The following is a 17049-nucleotide window of genomic DNA, read 5'->3' as shown; positions in this document are numbered from 1 at the left end:
AGCCTGACCCCAGCTCTGGAGTGTAAACGACCGTGATCTGCTCCTTTGAGCCTGGGCACGTGCCTCTTGTACGTCTGTGTTGATCAGTCCTTGGCCACATAGAATTGGGAGAGGTTTGTGTGACGTCCAGAAAAGAGCCGAGGTGCGAGTGCTTTAGCCAAAGCTGGTAAAGGGGACCTAAGAGGGCATCGCTGGTCATGGGCCCCGAGAGGCAGTTAGCAGCACTCAATGCCCAGTGCACTTACCGCATTTCAAGTTGGCAGAATATAAAGCGTATCACCATCTGGTGCATTTTTATGCTGAAGCTTTGTGGATTAAATATGGTTTAGAATTAACAGGCCAGCAGTGGGATTGGAATTCCACAGAAATTTGACCTGGAAAGAAATCACCTTTTCAACACTTTGGACAAGAAATTTCCCAATAAACATAGAGTGCCATTTGTTTCTCTTTAAGGAGATTATTACTCAATTTATTCAGTGCATCATATTGGCGTAGTTATCTTGTTATTGTTCAGTCACTGACTGGTATCTGACTGTTTGCAACCCCATGGAATGCAGCATACCAGCTTCCCCTGTCCTTCACTATCTCCCCAATTTTGCTCAAATTCGTGTCCATGAAGTTGGTGATGCTATCTAACCATCTCATCCTCCGGTGCTCCTTTTGACTTAAATCGTTCCCATTTTCCAATGAGTCTTTCCAGTGAGTCAGGTCTTGTATCATGTGGCCAAAGAATTGGCACTTAAGCTTCAGCACCAGTCCTTCCAAATAATATGTAGGGTTGATTCCCTATAGGGTTGACTGGTTTTATCTCCTTGTACTCCAAAAGACTCTCATGAGTCTTCTCCAGCACCAAATTTGAAAGCATCGGTTCTTTGGCACTCAGCCTTCTTTATGATCCAGCTCTCACATCCGCACATCACTACTGGAAAAACCTCAGTTTTGACTATACAGACCTTTGTCAGCAAAGTGATATCTCTGCTTTTTAATATGCTATCCACGTTTGTCATAGATTTCCTTCCAAGGAGCAAGTATGTTTTAATTTCATGGCTAAAATCACCATCCTCGGTGAATTTGGAGTGCAAGAAAAACCTGTCACTGCCTCTACTTTTTTCCCCTTCTATTTGCCATGAAGTGGTGGGACCAGATACCATGATCTTAGTTTGTCGAATGCTGAGTTTTAAGCCAGCTTTTTCACCCGTATCAAGAGACTCTGTAGTTGCTCATCATTTTCTGCCATTTGAGTGTTATCATCTACATATCTGAGGGTGTTGATATTTCTCCCAGCAGTCTTGATTCCAGCTTGTGATTCATTCACCCTGGCATTTAGCATAGAAGTTAAAGAAGCAGGGTGACAATATACAGCCTTGATGTACTCCTTTCCCAATTGTGAACCAGTCATTTCTTCCATGTGTGGTTCCATGTCTGTTGCTTCTTGATCCACATACCGGTTTCTCAGGAGGCAGGTAAGGTGGTCCAGTATTCCCATCTCTTGAAGAATTTTCTACAGTTTGTCGTTATCCACAGAGTCAAAGGCTTTAGCATAAGCAGAAGTAGATGTTTTTCTGGAATTCTCTTGCTTTCTCTATGATCCAAGAAATGTTGGAAATTTGATCTCCAGTTCCCCTGCCTTTTCTAAAACCAGCTTGTACATCTGGAAGTTCTCAGTTCACATATTGCTGAAGCCTAGCTTGAAGGAATTTGAGCATTACCTTGCTAGCATGTGAAATAAGTACAACCGTGCGGTAGTTTGAACATTCTTCGACATTGCACTTTTTTGGGATTGGAATGAAAAATGATCTTTTCCAGTCTTATGGCCACTGCTGAGTTTTCCAAATTTGCTGGCATATTGAGTGCAGCACTTTAACAGCATCTTTAGGATTTGAAATAGTTCAGCTAGAATTCCATCACCTCCACTAGCTTTGTTCATAGTAAATCTTCCCAAGGCCCACTTAACTTCACACTGCAGGATATCTGGCTCTAGCTGACTGATCACACAATCATGGTTATTTGGGTCATTAAGACCTTTTTTGTATAGTTCCTCTGTGTATTGCTGCCACCCGTTCTTAATATCTTCTGCTTCTGTCAGGTCCATACCATTTCTGTCCTTTATTGTGCCCATCTTTGCATGAAATGTTCCCTTGATATCTCCAGTTTTCTTGAAGAGATCTCTAGTCTTTCCCGTTCTGTTGTTTTTCTCTGTTTCTTTGCATTGTTCATTTAAGAAGGCCTTCTTAACTCTTCTTGCTGTTTCTGGAACTCTGCATTCAGTTGAGTATGTCTTTCCCTTTCTCCCTTGCCTTTCACTTCTCTTCTTTCCTCAGCTATTTGTAAAGACTCCTCAGACAACCACTTTGCCTTCTTGCATTTCTTATTTTGGGGGATGGTGTTTTGTCATTTTCTTCTGTACAGTGTTACGAACTTCTGTCCATAGTTCTTCAAGCACTCTGTCTACCAGATCTAATCCCTTGAATCTATTCATCACCTCCACTGTACAATCATAAGGGATTTGATTTAGACACACCTGAATACTCAGTTGGTAAAGAATCCACCTGCAATGCAGGAGACCTTGGTTCGGTTCCTAGAAGGCTGTAGTTCAAAGCATTGCAAGAGTCGGACGTGACTGAGCAACTAAGCAAGCAACCATATAGTAAAGTGAACTCTGCTTAATGCACTGTGGTGACCTGAATGGGAATGAAGTCCAAAATGCAGGAAATATATATATATGTATGTATGTATCACTGACTGACTGACTCATTTTGGCTTCCCTGATAGCTCAGTTGGTAAAGAATCCACCGCCAATGCATGAGACCCTGGTTCAATTCCTGGGTCAGGAACATCCACTGGAGAAGGGATAGGCTACCCGCTCCAGTATTCTTGGGCTTCCCTTGTGGCTCAGCTGGTCGAGAATCTGCCTGCAATGGGGGAGACCTGGGTTCAATCCCTGGGTTGGGAAGATCCCCTGGAGAAGGGAAAGGCTACGCACTCCAGTATTCTGGCCTAGAGAATTCCATGGACTATATAGTCCATGGGGTCGCAAAGAGTTGGACACGACTGAGTGGCTTTGACTTTCACTTTCATACCTAAACGGCCTAGTGGTTTTCCCTCCTTTCTTCAATTTAAGCCTGTGTTTTGCAACAAGGAGCTCATAATCTGGGCCACAGTCAGCTCCAGGTCTTGTTTTTGCTGACTGTATAGAGTTTCTCCATGTTTGGCTGCAAAGAATAGAATCAATCTGATTTTGGTGTTGATCATTTGGTGATGTCCATATGTAGAGTCATTGCCTGCATTGTTGAAAAGGGCTATTTGCTATGACCAGTGTGTTCTCTTGACCAAACTCTGTTAGCCTTTGCCCTGCTTCATTTTATACTCCAGGGCCAAACTTGCCTGTTACTCCTGGTATCTCTTGAGTTCCTACTTTTGCATTTCAGTCCCCTATGATGAAAAGGACATCTGTGTGTGTGTGTGTGTGTTAGTTCCAGAAAGTCTTGTAGGTCTTCCTGGAATTGGTCAACTTCAGCTTCTTCAGCATTAGTGGTTGGGGCATAGACTTGGATTACCATGACATTGAATGATTTGCCTTGAAAATGAACCGAGTTTATTCTGTCATTTTTGAGATTGCACACAAGTACTGCATTTCAGACTCTTGACTGTGAGGGCTACTCCATTTCTCCTAAGGGATTCTTGTCCACAGTAGTAGATGTAATGGCCATCTGAATTAAATTCACCCATTCCTGTCATTTTAGTTCACTGATTCCTAACATGTTCAGTCTTGCCATATGCTGCTTGACCATGTCCAATTTACCTCCATTCATGGACCTAACATTCTAGGTTCCTATGAAATATTGTTCCTTATAGCATCAGGCTTTACTTTCACCACCAGACACATCCACAACTGAATGTCATTTCCAATGAAGTACCATCCTCTGGACGTTATTCTCAGAAAAGGAACTTTGTTTAATGGCCTTGTATACATGGAAAGGACATCATCCACTTTAGCTCATAAACATAAAATATTCATGCCATGATAAAATCCTCGTTAAACTGTTTTAGACTGTTAAAACTTGAATGTAGAATTCAACCTGAAAATATACTAATTTTTAAATAGCTCTTTATCCTATTTTTTTCAAATATGTTGCAAAGTGGATTTCAGTCCAGTTGAGGACAAATTGTCTTAAATTATGAGTTATTAATAACCAGACAATGTTTAATTTCATTTTCTTATTTCAACTCTACATACTTCTTTATTATAACTCTGTATCCAGTGGTTCAGTTCAGTTCAGTCACTCAGTCGTGTCCGGCTCTTTGTGACCCCATGAATCGCAGCACACCAGGCCTCCCTGTCCATCACCAACTCCCGGAGTTCACTCAGACTCATGTCCATCGAGTTGGTGATGACTGGTTTGATCTCCTTGCTGTCCAAGGAATCTTCTCCAGCACACAGTTCGAAGGCATCAATTCTTTGGTGTTCTGCCTTCTTTACGGTCCAGCTCTCACAACCGTAACTGACTCCTGGGAAGACCATAGCCTTGACTAAACAGACCTTTGTCAGCAGAGTATTGTCTCTGCTTTTCAACACACCATCTAGGCTTGTCATAGCTTTCCTGCCAAGAAGCAATCTACTATCTTCCGATTTCATGGCTGCAGTCAACATCCTTAGTGATTTTAGAGCCAAGAAGAGGAAATCTGTCAGTTTCCACTTTTCCCCCTTCTATTTGCTGTGAAGTAATGGGCTGGATGCCATGATCTTAGTTTTTTTAATATATAGCTTTAAGCCAGCTCTTTCACTCTCCTCCTTCACCATCATCAGGAGGCTCTTTAGTTCCTCTTTGTTTTGCCATTAGAGTGGTATCGTCTGCATATCTGAGGCTGTTGATGTTTCTTCCGCCTATCTTGATTGATGGGAACACCAAAATTCAGAAAGTGGTTACCTCTGGAGAGAGAGAAAGAGAGGAAATGGAGTCAAGAAAAATACAAAGGGGGCTTTGTTTATATTTGCAACACTTTTATTTCCTTTAAAAATATGAGACAAGATTGGTAAAACATATTAATATTGACTAGTCTGAGTGATGGATACACAGATGTTTTGTGTCTTTTTCTCTGTACATTGTATATTTCAAAATTCCTCAAAAAATTAGGAAAAGGAAGTATTAGTCCAGTTCAGTCGCTCAGTTGTGTCCGACTCTTTGCAACCCCATGAATCGCAGCACGGCACGCCAGGCCTCCCTGTCCATCACCAACTCCCAGAGTTCACTCAGACTCACGTCCATCGAGTCAGTGATGCCATTCAGCCATCTCATCCTCTGTCGTCCCCTTCTCCTCCTGCCCCCAATCCCTTCCAGCATCAGAGTCTTTTCCAATGAGTCAACTCTTCGCATGAGGTGGCCAGAGTACTGGAGTTTCAGCTTTAGCATCATTCCTTCCAAAGAAATCCCAGGGCTGGAATTGAGCTGTAGGAGTTGCACTCCTACAGCTCAATTCTATAAAAATAAATGACCCAATCAAAAAATTGCCCAAAGAACTAAATAGACATTTCTCCAAAGAAGACACACAGATGGATAACAAACACATGAAAAGATGCTCAACATCACTCATTATCAGAGAAATGCAAATCAAAAACACTATGAGGTACCATTTCACGCCAGTCAGAATGGCTGTGATCCAAAAGTCTACAAGCAATAAATGCTGGAGAGGGTGTGGAGAAAAGGGAACCCTCTTACACTGTTGGTGGGAATGCAAACCAGTATAGCCACTATGGAGAACAGTGTGGATATTCCTTAAAAAACTGGAAATAGAACTGCCTTATGATCCAGCAATCCCACTGCTGGGCATACACACTGAGGAAACCAGAATTGAAAGAGACACATGTACCCCAATGTTCATCGCAGCACTGTTTATAATAGCCAGGACATGGAAGCAACCTAGATGTCCATCAGCAGATGAATGGATAAGAAAGCTGTGGTACATATACAAAATGGAGTATTACTCAGCCATTAAAAAGAATACATTTGAATCAGTTCTAATGAGGTGGGTGAAACTGGAGCCTATTATACAGAGTGAAGTAAGCCAAAAAGAAAAACACCAATACAGTATACTAATGCATATATATGGAATTTAGAAAGATGGTAACAATAACCCTGTATACGAGACAGCAAAAGAGACACTGATGTATAGAACAGTCTTTTGGACTCTGTGGGAGATTTGGAAAGGGTGGGATGATTTGGGAGAATGGCATTGAAACATGTATAATATCATATATGAAACAAGTTGCCAGTCCAGGTTCGATGCACGATACTGGATGCTTGGGGCTGGTGCACTGGGACGACCCAGAGGGATGGTATGGGGAGGGAGGAGGAAGGAGGGTTCAGGATGGGGAACACATGTATACCTGGGGTGGATTCATTTTGATATATGGCAGCCAATACGATGTTGTAAAGTTAAAAAATAAAATAAATTTAAAAAAAATAAAAAAGAAATCCCAGGGCTGATCTCCTTCAGAATGGACCGGTTGGATCCCCTTGCAGTCCAAGGGACTCTCAAGAGTCTTCTCCAACACCACAGTTCAAAGCATCAATTCTTCGGCGCTCAGACTTCTTCACAGTCCAACTCTCACCATCCATACATGACCACAGGAAAAACCATAGCCTTGATTAGATGGACCTAGCAAGGCAAAGTAATGTCTCTGCTTTTGAATGTGCTATCTAGGTTGGTTATAACTTTTCTTCCAAGGAGTAAGCCTCTTCTAATTTCATGACTTCAGTTACCATCTGCAGTGATTTCGGAGCCCAAAATATAAAGTCTGATACTGTTTCCACTATTTCCCCATCTATTTCCCATGAAGTGAGGGGACCAGATGCAATGATCTTCATTTTCTGAATGTTGAGCTTTAAGCCAACTTTTTCCACTCTCCACTTTCACTTTCATAAAGAGGCTTTTTATTTCCTCTTCACTTTCTGCCATAAGGGTGGTATCATCTGCATATCTGAGGTTATTGATATTTCTCCTGGCAATCTTGATTCCAGCTTGTGCTTCTTCCAGCCCAGCATCTCTCATGATGTACTCTGCATGTAAGTTAAATAAGCAGGGTGACAATATACAGCCTTGACATACTCCTTTTCCTATTTGGAACCAGTCTGTTGTTCCATGTCCAGTTCTAACTGTTGCTTCCTGACCTATACAGATTTCTCAAGAGGCAGATCAGGTGGCCTGGTATTCCCATCTCTTTCAGAATTTTCCACAGTTTCTTGTGATCCACACAAAGGCTTTGGCATAGTCAATAAAGCAGGAATAGATGTTTGTCTGGAACTCTCTTGCTTTTTCCATGATCCAGCGGATGTTGGCAATTTGATCTCTGGTTCCTCTGACTTTTCGAAAACCGACTTGAACATCAGGAAGTTCACGGTTCACATATTGCTGAAGCCTGGCTTGGAGAATTTTGAGCATTACTTTACTAGCGTGTGAGATGAGTGCAATTGTGCGGTAGTTTGAGCATTCTTTGGCATTGCCTTTCTTTGGGATTGGAATGAAAACTGACTTTTTCCAGTCCTGTGGCCACTGCTGAGTTTTCCAAATGTGCTGGCATATTGAGTGCAGCACTTTCACAGCATCATGTTTCAGGATCTGAAATAGCTCAACTGGAATTCCATCACGTCCACTAGCTTTGTTCGTAGTGATGCTTTCTAAGGCCCACTTGACTTCACATTCCTGGATGTCTGGCTCTAGGTCAGTGATCACACCATCGTGATTATCTGGGTCGTGAAGATCTTTTTTGTACAGTTCTTCTGTGTATTCTTGCCACCTCTTCTTAATATCTTCTGCTTCTGTTAGGTTCATACCATTTCTGTCCTTTATCGAGCCCATCTTTGCATGAAATGTTCCCTTGGTATCTCTAATTTTCTTGAAGACATCTCTAGTCTTTCCCATTCTGTTGTTTTCCTCTATTTCTTTGCATTGATCGCTGAGGAAGGCTTTCTTTTTTTTTTTCTTTTTCTTTTTTTTTTTTATTCTTCCAATTTTATTTTATTTTTAAACTTTACATAATTGTATTAGTTTTGCCAAATATCTTCTTATCTCTTCTTGCTATTCTTTGGAACTCTGCATTCAGAGGCTTATATCTTTCCTTTTCTCCTTTGCTTTTTGCTTCTCTTCTTTTCACAGCTATTTGTAAAGCCTCCCCAGACAGCCATTTTGCTTTTTTGCATTTCTTTTCCATGGGGATGGTCTTAATCCCTGTCTCTTGTACAATGTCACGAACTTCATTCCATAGTTCATCAGGCACTCTATCTATCAGATCTAGGCCCTTAATTCTATTTCTCACTTCCACTGTATAATCATAAGGGATTTGATTTAGGTCATACCTGAATGGTCTAGTGGTTTTCCCTACTTTCTTCAATTTAAGACTGAATTTGGCAATAAGGATTTCATGATCTGAGCCACAGTCAGCTCCTGGCCTTCTTTTTGTTGACTATATAGAGCTTCTCCATCTTTGGCTGCAAAGAATATAATCAGTCTGATTTCATTGTTGACCATCCGGTGATGACCATGTATAGAGTCTTCTCTTGTGTTGTTGGAAGAGGGTGTTTGTTATGACCAGTGCATTTTCTTGGCGAAACTCTATTAGTCTTTGCCCTGCTTCATTCCGTATTCCAAGGCCAAATTTGCCTGTTACTCCAGGTGTTTCTTGACTTCCTACTTTTGCATTCCAGTCCCCTATAATGAAAAGGACATCTTTTTGGGATGTTAGTTCTAAAAGGTCTTCTAGGTCTTCATAGAACCGCTCAATTTCAGCTTCTTCAGCGTTACTGGTTGGGGCATAGACTTGGATTACTGTGATATTGAATGGTTCGGCTTGGAAACAAACAGAAATTGCATCCAAGTACTGCATTTCGGACTCTTTTGTTGCCCATGATGGCCACTCCATTTCTTCTGAGGGATTCCTGCCCGCAGTAGTAGATATAATGGTCATCTGAGTTAAATTCACCCATTCCAGTCCATTTTAGTTCTCTGATTCCCAGAATGTCGATGTTCACTCTTGCCATCTCTTCTTTGACCACTTCCAATTTGCCTTGATTCATGGACCTGACATTCCAGGTTCCTATGCAATATTGCTCTTTACAGCATCGGACCTTGCTTCTGTCACCAGTCACATCCACAGCTGGGTATTGTTTTTGCTTTGGCTCCATCCCTTCATTCTTTCTGGATTTATTTCTCCACTGATCTACAGTAGCATACTGGGGACCTACTGACCTGGGGAGTTCCTCTTTCAGTATCCTATCATTTTGCCTTTTCATAATCTCATCCAAATAATTAAATGAAATATGACTTTTTCTTACTTAATATCAATTAATTCCATCCAGCGACATACCAACTGTTGTTTGTACCTTTGCTTTTAGGAGAGTCAGGGAGTTAAACAGCAGCAACACTAAAAAGTTTCTGGAAGAAAGAAAGCGAGTAAGTATCATAATTTTCTTAGCACTTTTCCTTTGAAACAACTAAATAGTAGCTCATGCTTAGATTTCAGACTTCTAGCTAATTTGCTTAATTTGATTTTTCTGTATGCTAAATATTCTAGCTTCTCTCCTCTCCTCCCTGAAAGCTAATCTCTCACTAAAATCTTTAAGGTAATTATTCGGTACCATTTTATACAGAAAATGAAGCCAAATTTTAATCATGCACACTCTTTTCTTTTCTAAGATTTTGGCAGCAACTATCTTACCAGTAAAAATTATGGGGTTTAAATTCTCCCAGTTTTCAGGCTATTTTCTTTCTTCTTTTTTTTTTATTATTTTTATATCCTTCTCTTAAACTGCAAACTACCAACCCTCATCGATAAGTTTTAAGGTTACGACCCAAAATTGATCAGAAGTGTTTTGTTTTGCTTTGCAGCTCGCCATGAAGCAGTCCAAAGAAATGGATCAGTTGAAAAAAGTCCAGCTTGAGCACCTCGAATTCCTAGAGAAACAGAATGAGCAGGTATTTCACTTAAAAAGCGTAAAAAGATGTAGGCAGCCAACCAGCTTCAGGAGGCAAATGCCATGGTCCACAGTCACCCTTCTGCTAAAGCCAGTAGCCTGCGAAGTGGCATAGAAAGGGCGCTAGAAAAACTTGGTGCCATTACTGTACTTTCCCCTTTTCTTCCAACAAGAACAGAAAGTACTTTTTTTGAAGTGGGAGAGGAGTGTGGCTGTGGAGAAAAAAAGAATCAAAATTTGATTAGTTGATGGGGATTTTAAAAAGGACATTCCTGAGAGGAGGAGAAAACAGATTATAAGTTACTTCTCCATTTTTATGTGAAGTTATATCACTTGTACCCTAGAGACAAGTGATATTGTATTTAATGAGAAACCACCTATTTTCAATCTCAGTCTAAAAATGAAATTATAAAACCTTCTCAACTTACAAGCCAAACCTAAATGCATAGACTACCATAATTCTACATACCACTGAATGTGAGCGGATACCATACTCTTAGTGTTAAACACTAAATTAAAATATACACAAATACAAAGAGGTCTCCAAAATCCAACTATTCAGTAGCTGTCAGGCATATACCAACATCAAGATGAATGTGTATTTGCCTCAAGCGGAGTTCAGATAGTTGGGCTACAGCCCACTGGCCATCCAGTCTCATTTCAATTGGGTGGAAATACCTCTAGCTTCTATGGCACAATGACCCTCAGTAGCAGTTAAAATTTCAGTCTATCTCAGTCCAAATACACCTCTTCAGGTGTAGTTGCTTTGGAAGTTATTATTTCTAGATAATTTACTCCAGTCTAGAAGCTGTAAAGAGGTTCTGCTGAAACCTGTACTTCTACTGCATTATTCTTTCCTGTTCTCTTTCACATATAAAGTAATCCTATTTAAGGTATTTTTTTTTTTAAGAGTAAATGGCTTCCACTGAAGAAAACTTAAGTGGAAATTAGACTAAAAAGTACCTTTGAGAAAGTAAAACAAAACGATAAAATCAGGGGTTTTTTTGTTTTTTTTTTTTTCTTTTTTTGTATTGCAATGGAGTAACAAATAAATCCAACTTCTGGTTTCGTATCCTTTACTTTTTGGTTGATAGAAGTTTTATTCATCAGCATTCTTCTAAGTTATGTTTCCCATTTCTTTTCCAGCTAAATGCTTCTAGTCATGAATAGTCCCCAGATCTCCAAGGCGGACAATAAGTGTGTATTGTCCCACAGGACCCATTCATTTGACCAGTCCCTAGATACAGCCCCTTCTAGTACAAGTTACCTAACTTTTTTTGCTCTCAAAGCCATTTCTCAGAAAGTGTTTCTGGAGGGTGAGGGAAATGGATAAGGGAATAGCCGCTATTTCCAAAACATTAGAATCCACTTCAGTGACTCGGTACTGGGTGGGGATAAGGATGCCTTAAAGAAGGCGCAATGAAGGTAAGATGCAGCTCTGTGTCAGTTAACTAAATTAAGAAACTACTTAGGAATCACTGTGTTGCTTAGCAACAAGTTTGACTAAAGGATAGGAATGTGCTAAAAATTGCTCATCATTACAATCGTGGTATATATCAGAGCTAGAGAATAGCTAGTGTTTTTAGTTTCAGAGCTAAAGTACACAATTTAAAAATCACTTTGGCCTTTTATCCTAATACATGTGTAACTCAAATCACACCAGAGTTTTTGCACTGAAATATTGGATTAATGACAACAGTATTGACTGGATCTTATTGGGAGGATAGTGACTTCTTGTTTCTGAAATTCATATAATGCCTTTCAAGGGGTCACAGGTCATGCCTACCACCCACACCTGATACTTTGAGTCATAGAAGCTTAGGAAAGAATGTAAGAAGGCTTGAGATTTGGTGAAGAGGTAATGAAATTCCATGAAAAGAAATTCAAGGTACACTGATGCTTCCAGCAAGTGTGGAATTTGGACTTGAATTTCTGTGTTAAGCCTTGCTTTACAAATATGGCCCATTACGTAACAAATTCAATCCCAGATATTTTCTAGTGTACTTTTGGAGGGGGGAATTTACAGATTGAACACCTCTCAATTCAGTTACCAAGTGTGGTTCAACACTGTCTTGGCGCAGTGCAAAAGATGCTGCACCTCTATTTCTTCTCTCACATTAGGCGAGGTCTGGAACCATTTGGAGAGCTCCCCCTATAACCTATTTGGTGGCTGAGTGGTTAAGAATCTGCCTGCGATGTAGGAGACCCAGGTTTGATCCCTGGGTCAGGAAAATCCCCTGGAGAAGGGCATGGCAACCCACTCCAATATTTTTGCCTGGGGAATCCCATGACAAAGGAGCCTGGTGGGCTACAGTCCATGGGGTCACAGAGTCAGACACGACTGAAGCAACTCAATTCAAAATTTCATTGACAGGAAACAGTGTCCTGTCTCCAGACAATCCCAAACTTGTATAACAATCTCCCAAACTACTATTAAACCCCAAGAATTTTTTTGTTGTTCACTTCTAAGCCAAAAATAAATTAATTTTAACATTCTGTAATAATATCTCCCTTGAAAATTTCTTACTGCTTTCCTATAACCATTATCCTGTAAATTTTCCTGGTTGCCCCAAAGCAAAGCCTGGAATCATCTACTTCATTAGTTAGACAGTGTTGAGGGCACTGGCAGAAACAACTCAAGTTTCAATCTATCTGGGTCCTGATTGTGGATCCTAACCTCCTATGTCCTTTCTAATGGCTTTGCCTGCTTGGTTGGCAAGTATTCATTTAAAACTCCAAAGGATGGGGATTTTTTCCCCTGATATTTCCCATAGGCCTCCCAGCCATACGTGAGCTCATCTGTCTTGACATGCACCATTTCAAACATGAAATGCTCCATTACTGTCATACTCAAGTTTTAAAAGTTGGTTTTGTCATCAGTCCTGTCGTTTAATGAGGAGAGGTGAGGGTCTCACCCCACGGGAGAGCTGCAGTCTGGGCTGAGAGGCATTGGTCGCTTTTGTTCTTTTGTTTTTGTTGAGATCAACCTGGGGTAAGTTTGTCGCTGATGGTTCTATACATGTTTTATCCTTAGCCTTTTGCTTTTCTGTATATGGTTTTGCATTCATTTTTCAAATTCACTTCAGTATTCATTTATTTTCTTTGTTTTGTATGTATGACTCAATTTTGACATTACTATTTTTGTACAAACAGCTTTTGAAATCCTGTCACGCAGTGTCCCAAACGCAAGGTAGGACTGAAAATTCTGATAAGCAAGATATTGCCTTCCTGCTCAACTGCGCTCGTATTCTCGCTGCTTTGACGATTCACATCTGCTCTTGACTAGCTAAGATTGCAAGGGTTTGATTGAAAAGTTTGACTATTTGATGCTTGGATTTCTGATGTATAATTCAAACTGAAATGCCCAGCGTCTTGAGAGAATTATTTCTGATGGCATTTTAGCATCCTTTGCAGTTGCAGACCTAGGAATCTCATGCTGATGAAGACATATCCAGTCACTGGAGAAAGTGATATATGGTGGTCCTTTGGACCAATCACAGCTGAAACTGGGTCACAGAGTCAGATCTTTCACAAACATTAATATGACTGCCATTAATTTTTAAAGCACCCAGTAAAAGTTGGTTGGTGGTTTTTAGTAACAGAGTTATGGTCTGCATGCAAACACATTATACAGCATCATTGTACAATGATTCTTGTCATGCTTTCTGTTAGAACCAGTCTGCCAGGGAACCTAATCACCCCTTTTAAATACGGTGACCATATAATTTATCATTCAAACAGAATAGTTTTGAAAGTGAAAGGGGACATTGTTCATAATAGCCAGGACCATAGGCATGAATTGGAACCGTCCTGAGAAGTGAGCATGAATGGTCACTCTGCTCATATGAGAACCTGGCTCTTGGAATCCTCCTGTACTGTTAATATGATCCTTCTCTCTAAAACATGTTCGATATTGTCCTTAATGCTAGAGGGAAAGAAGCAGAGGGAATCCTTTATTACTATTTACTGAATATAAAATATTTAACTTCCAGTGCTGATAATATTTCACTGTCATCTCTTATAAATACTGTTTGTGTCATAGTTTCATGTTCGTGTATTTTTTCCATTTCCTCATTTTTCTATTAGAGCATTAGTATGTTTCAGGCATTAAAAAAACAATCTGGGGAGTGGGAGCCATCCATCCCAAATGTAAGCAGAAAGTTACTAACTTTGGTGTTTTTATATCCATACTCACCAAAATGGAATTTAAAGCCACAGTCTAAAAATAACAATAAGAAGGAGATCACTCTGTGGTCTGTGGGTTAAACTAATTTCGTAGCAGAACTTCATTTGATACATTTTGATGCTCATAGTATGATCTGCAGAGTTGACTAAATCCTCCCACTGACCTTCCATTTAGTTGGAATAACTAAGTCGACTCAAATAGTAACATCGGAGCTCATCAGGGTCCTCCTCCAAGTTATATCTTTATATATCCATATTTCCATTTTAAAATGTCCTTTATTTCAAAGTGATGTGTCACTGAAAGAGGACAGGAATGCTTTATTTTTTCTCCAAAAGATACATGCGTTGGGTTCGGAAAAAAAGCACATGGTTGGAAAGTAAAGCTTAAAATGAACCAGTTGATTTTTCCCTATATTGCCAGGCAGTGATTTGTCACCAGAACCTGTCCCCATCAGACACCTTTCCACCTCTCAAATGAGCTGGTTGTCTTCTTGACAGCCTTAATTCATGAGGTTCAATTCACTGTAGCTTACTTCCTGGGGTGGACTGTAAAAGCTGAATTGCTCCAGAGAAGTGAGAGCCTGTAAAGAGATTTTTCTGGACAGTAGCCTTCCAGGAACCCTACATATGCATGTAACGGTCTGCTCGGAGCATACTCCAACCAAACCAATGTGATAGGCTTCCACCCAACCTTTCCCATCCGTGAGATTCTTAGACAGTCACTTTTAATTAAATTTCAGGCTATATGGGGAATAAATTGTACATAAGCAATGCTTGTTCTAAAAGTGATCAAATTATCTACACATAGTCAAGGCATGTCAGTCTGTGGAAACGAAATCAAACAGAAATGATGTAATCTACAAGTGACAGGTGTGGCTTCTTTTCCAGTTGTTTTCCTGGTATTGTGTGGACCATTCCTTCTCAGACTTAACATGCATAAAAATTCCCTGGGGATCTTACTAAAATGCAGACTCTGGGTCAGTAGGGCGGGGGTGGAGTCCAAGATTCTGCATTTCTCACAAGATCCCAGGCAATGCTGATGCTGCTGGTCTGTGGACCACACTTTTATGTAGCCAGGACATAGTGACAAGCATCAAATTCAAGGGAAAAGAGAGGTGGGGTTTTGCTGCATGTCTTCAGGAGAGGATTTCAACATGTAAGGTCTTGTTTCTGATGTGACAGGCGAAGGAGATGCAGCAGATGGTGAAATTGGAAGCCGAGATGGACCGCAGACCAGCAACAGTTGTGTGAAACTCCAGGACACAAACTGAAACCACAGAACCACCGCATCAAAGAGCACTCCCCAGCTTCCGAACACAGATTCCACGGAGGAAAGCTGATGTCTTCTGCGTTTCCTTTTCATGTAGACAAAGGGTCACCTGAAACCACAGAGACTCACTTCTCATAAACATTCTGAACACTAAATTTCCTTGGCCAACCAAAAGTAGTTACAAATCCCCCCAAATTGCGACTCCAGTAAGTCAGAGTTTACCTGTTGATCATACCACTTCAACATGTTTGCTAGAAAATATCATCACAAGTAAATGAGCTTGGTGTTAAAAACTCTGCTTTGTGATGCGTTGACATGTTTGAGCAGCAGCAAAAGTAGTGCATTAGCCGTGTAATAGCAAGCACATGCACTGGGGTTGGGGGGAGGGAAACTGTCTACAGATTTATTAGCAGCAGTGGTGATCTGCTAGACAAATAACTGGGGGGAATTTTTCTACATCTGAGTTACCTCATCAGTAAGTGCCACGTCTCCACCATGCCACACGAAGCTAATTTCCTGTAACAGTCACGGAAATGGTTAGAACAACAGAAAAATAGAACTGTGTCCTTGTGCCAAAACCTGCTGTGCTCACAAGGAGAACTCTCAGGCACGTTTAAGAAGCTGACATCTGACATTGCTTCCTAGGAATTGCTTCTGCTGACCCTAGATTACTACAGCTCACTCTTAAACCGTGAAGATTGTGAAGTGGTTATTGGCAACCGTTTGTAAATGTGACCATGTAAAAAGTATTTATGCTCCTAATTCACACTGTCAGAGAGCAAAATCATGTTACGTATTGCCACATGACAAGATTAGTGACCAGGAATAACTATGTTTGCATGACACACAAGCACCAATTATGACTAATCCGTACACAGTTAACCTAATGCAAATACATACTGGTTAAGTAACTGTATGGCACAGAATATAATTTGACTCTCAAGACTTTTAGCATAATGAAAAAGTCTATATATATGTGTATATGAACTATGTGGGCATTCTTGATACTTCAAGTTCTAGTTTCAAAAAAAATACATAACTAATTTAATTTTACACAAAAAATATTTATGCAGATTTTCAGAATTTCATATCAGGAAATAACTTTTTATGTCTGTTAAATATCAAAACAATTTGCTACAGTGTTAATCTGCATGGTCGTTAAGCCTGCTGTAGTTGCGTTGCAGAGAGTGCATGGAAAAGTCCCTCCTGGGATGGAGCTGTGCCCCAATGCCCAGAGGAGCGCATGGAAACTGCACTTGAGAACTAATCAGATCACTGATTTAGGGCACCAACCACCAACCAGATTGTTGTATATGCTTGTACAGATTGATTCTGTGTGTTCCTCTGAGTAAAACAGAGAATTATGTTACCATCAATATTGAAATTAAACTTCCAACTTCTCTAATAAAAAATGAAAACACATCCAACATCTGTCAGAGTGTTTGCTCCTCAGGATGCCTTCCCGTGTACTTTTTCTGTTTCCTAAATAATCTCTTCGTTGTTCTTAGAGGGGGGTTTATGCTTGCCCCCAGCACATTTTTCTCCTGACATAAAAAGACTGTTTGGTTGCCTCCCAATGTAAAGTACTTGTTTTTCCTTTTTCTCACATTTATCATTTGAACTGGC

The 17049-nt window shown here is 40.3% G+C and overlaps 1 protein-coding gene across 38 annotated transcripts in view; it reads left to right on the top strand.

Moving 5' to 3' along the window:
* Nucleotides 1–16845, top strand: part of PLCB4 (phospholipase C beta 4) — a 483574-nt gene extending 466729 nt beyond the window's left edge. For 36 of the 38 annotated variants that reach the window (XM_086335129.1, XM_086335117.1, XM_086335149.1 and 33 more), the window contains 4 exons: nucleotides 9390–9447; nucleotides 9883–9969; nucleotides 13122–13158; nucleotides 15336–16845. In XM_086335129.1, the coding sequence (XP_086191255.1) occupies nucleotides 9390–9447; nucleotides 9883–9969; nucleotides 13122–13158; nucleotides 15336–15424 (271 nt within the window). In that variant the 3' untranslated portion in view covers nucleotides 15425–16845. The remainder of the gene's footprint in view (nucleotides 1–9389; nucleotides 9448–9882; nucleotides 9970–13121; nucleotides 13159–15335) is intronic. The other 2 variants (XM_086335155.1, XM_086335154.1) reach the window with 1 other exon arrangement.
* The last annotated feature ends 204 nt before the right edge of the window (nucleotides 16846–17049 follow it).

Source organism: Bos grunniens, chromosome 13 (genome assembly GCF_055505025.1).
Source record: "Bos grunniens cultivar Pamir isolate PY7600 chromosome 13, Bosgru_T2T1.0, whole genome shotgun sequence".
Lineage (NCBI taxonomy): Eukaryota > Metazoa > Chordata > Mammalia > Artiodactyla > Bovidae > Bos > Bos grunniens.
The sequence above is the reverse complement of the archived record's forward strand: the minus strand, read 5'-3'. Positions and strand labels throughout refer to the sequence as shown.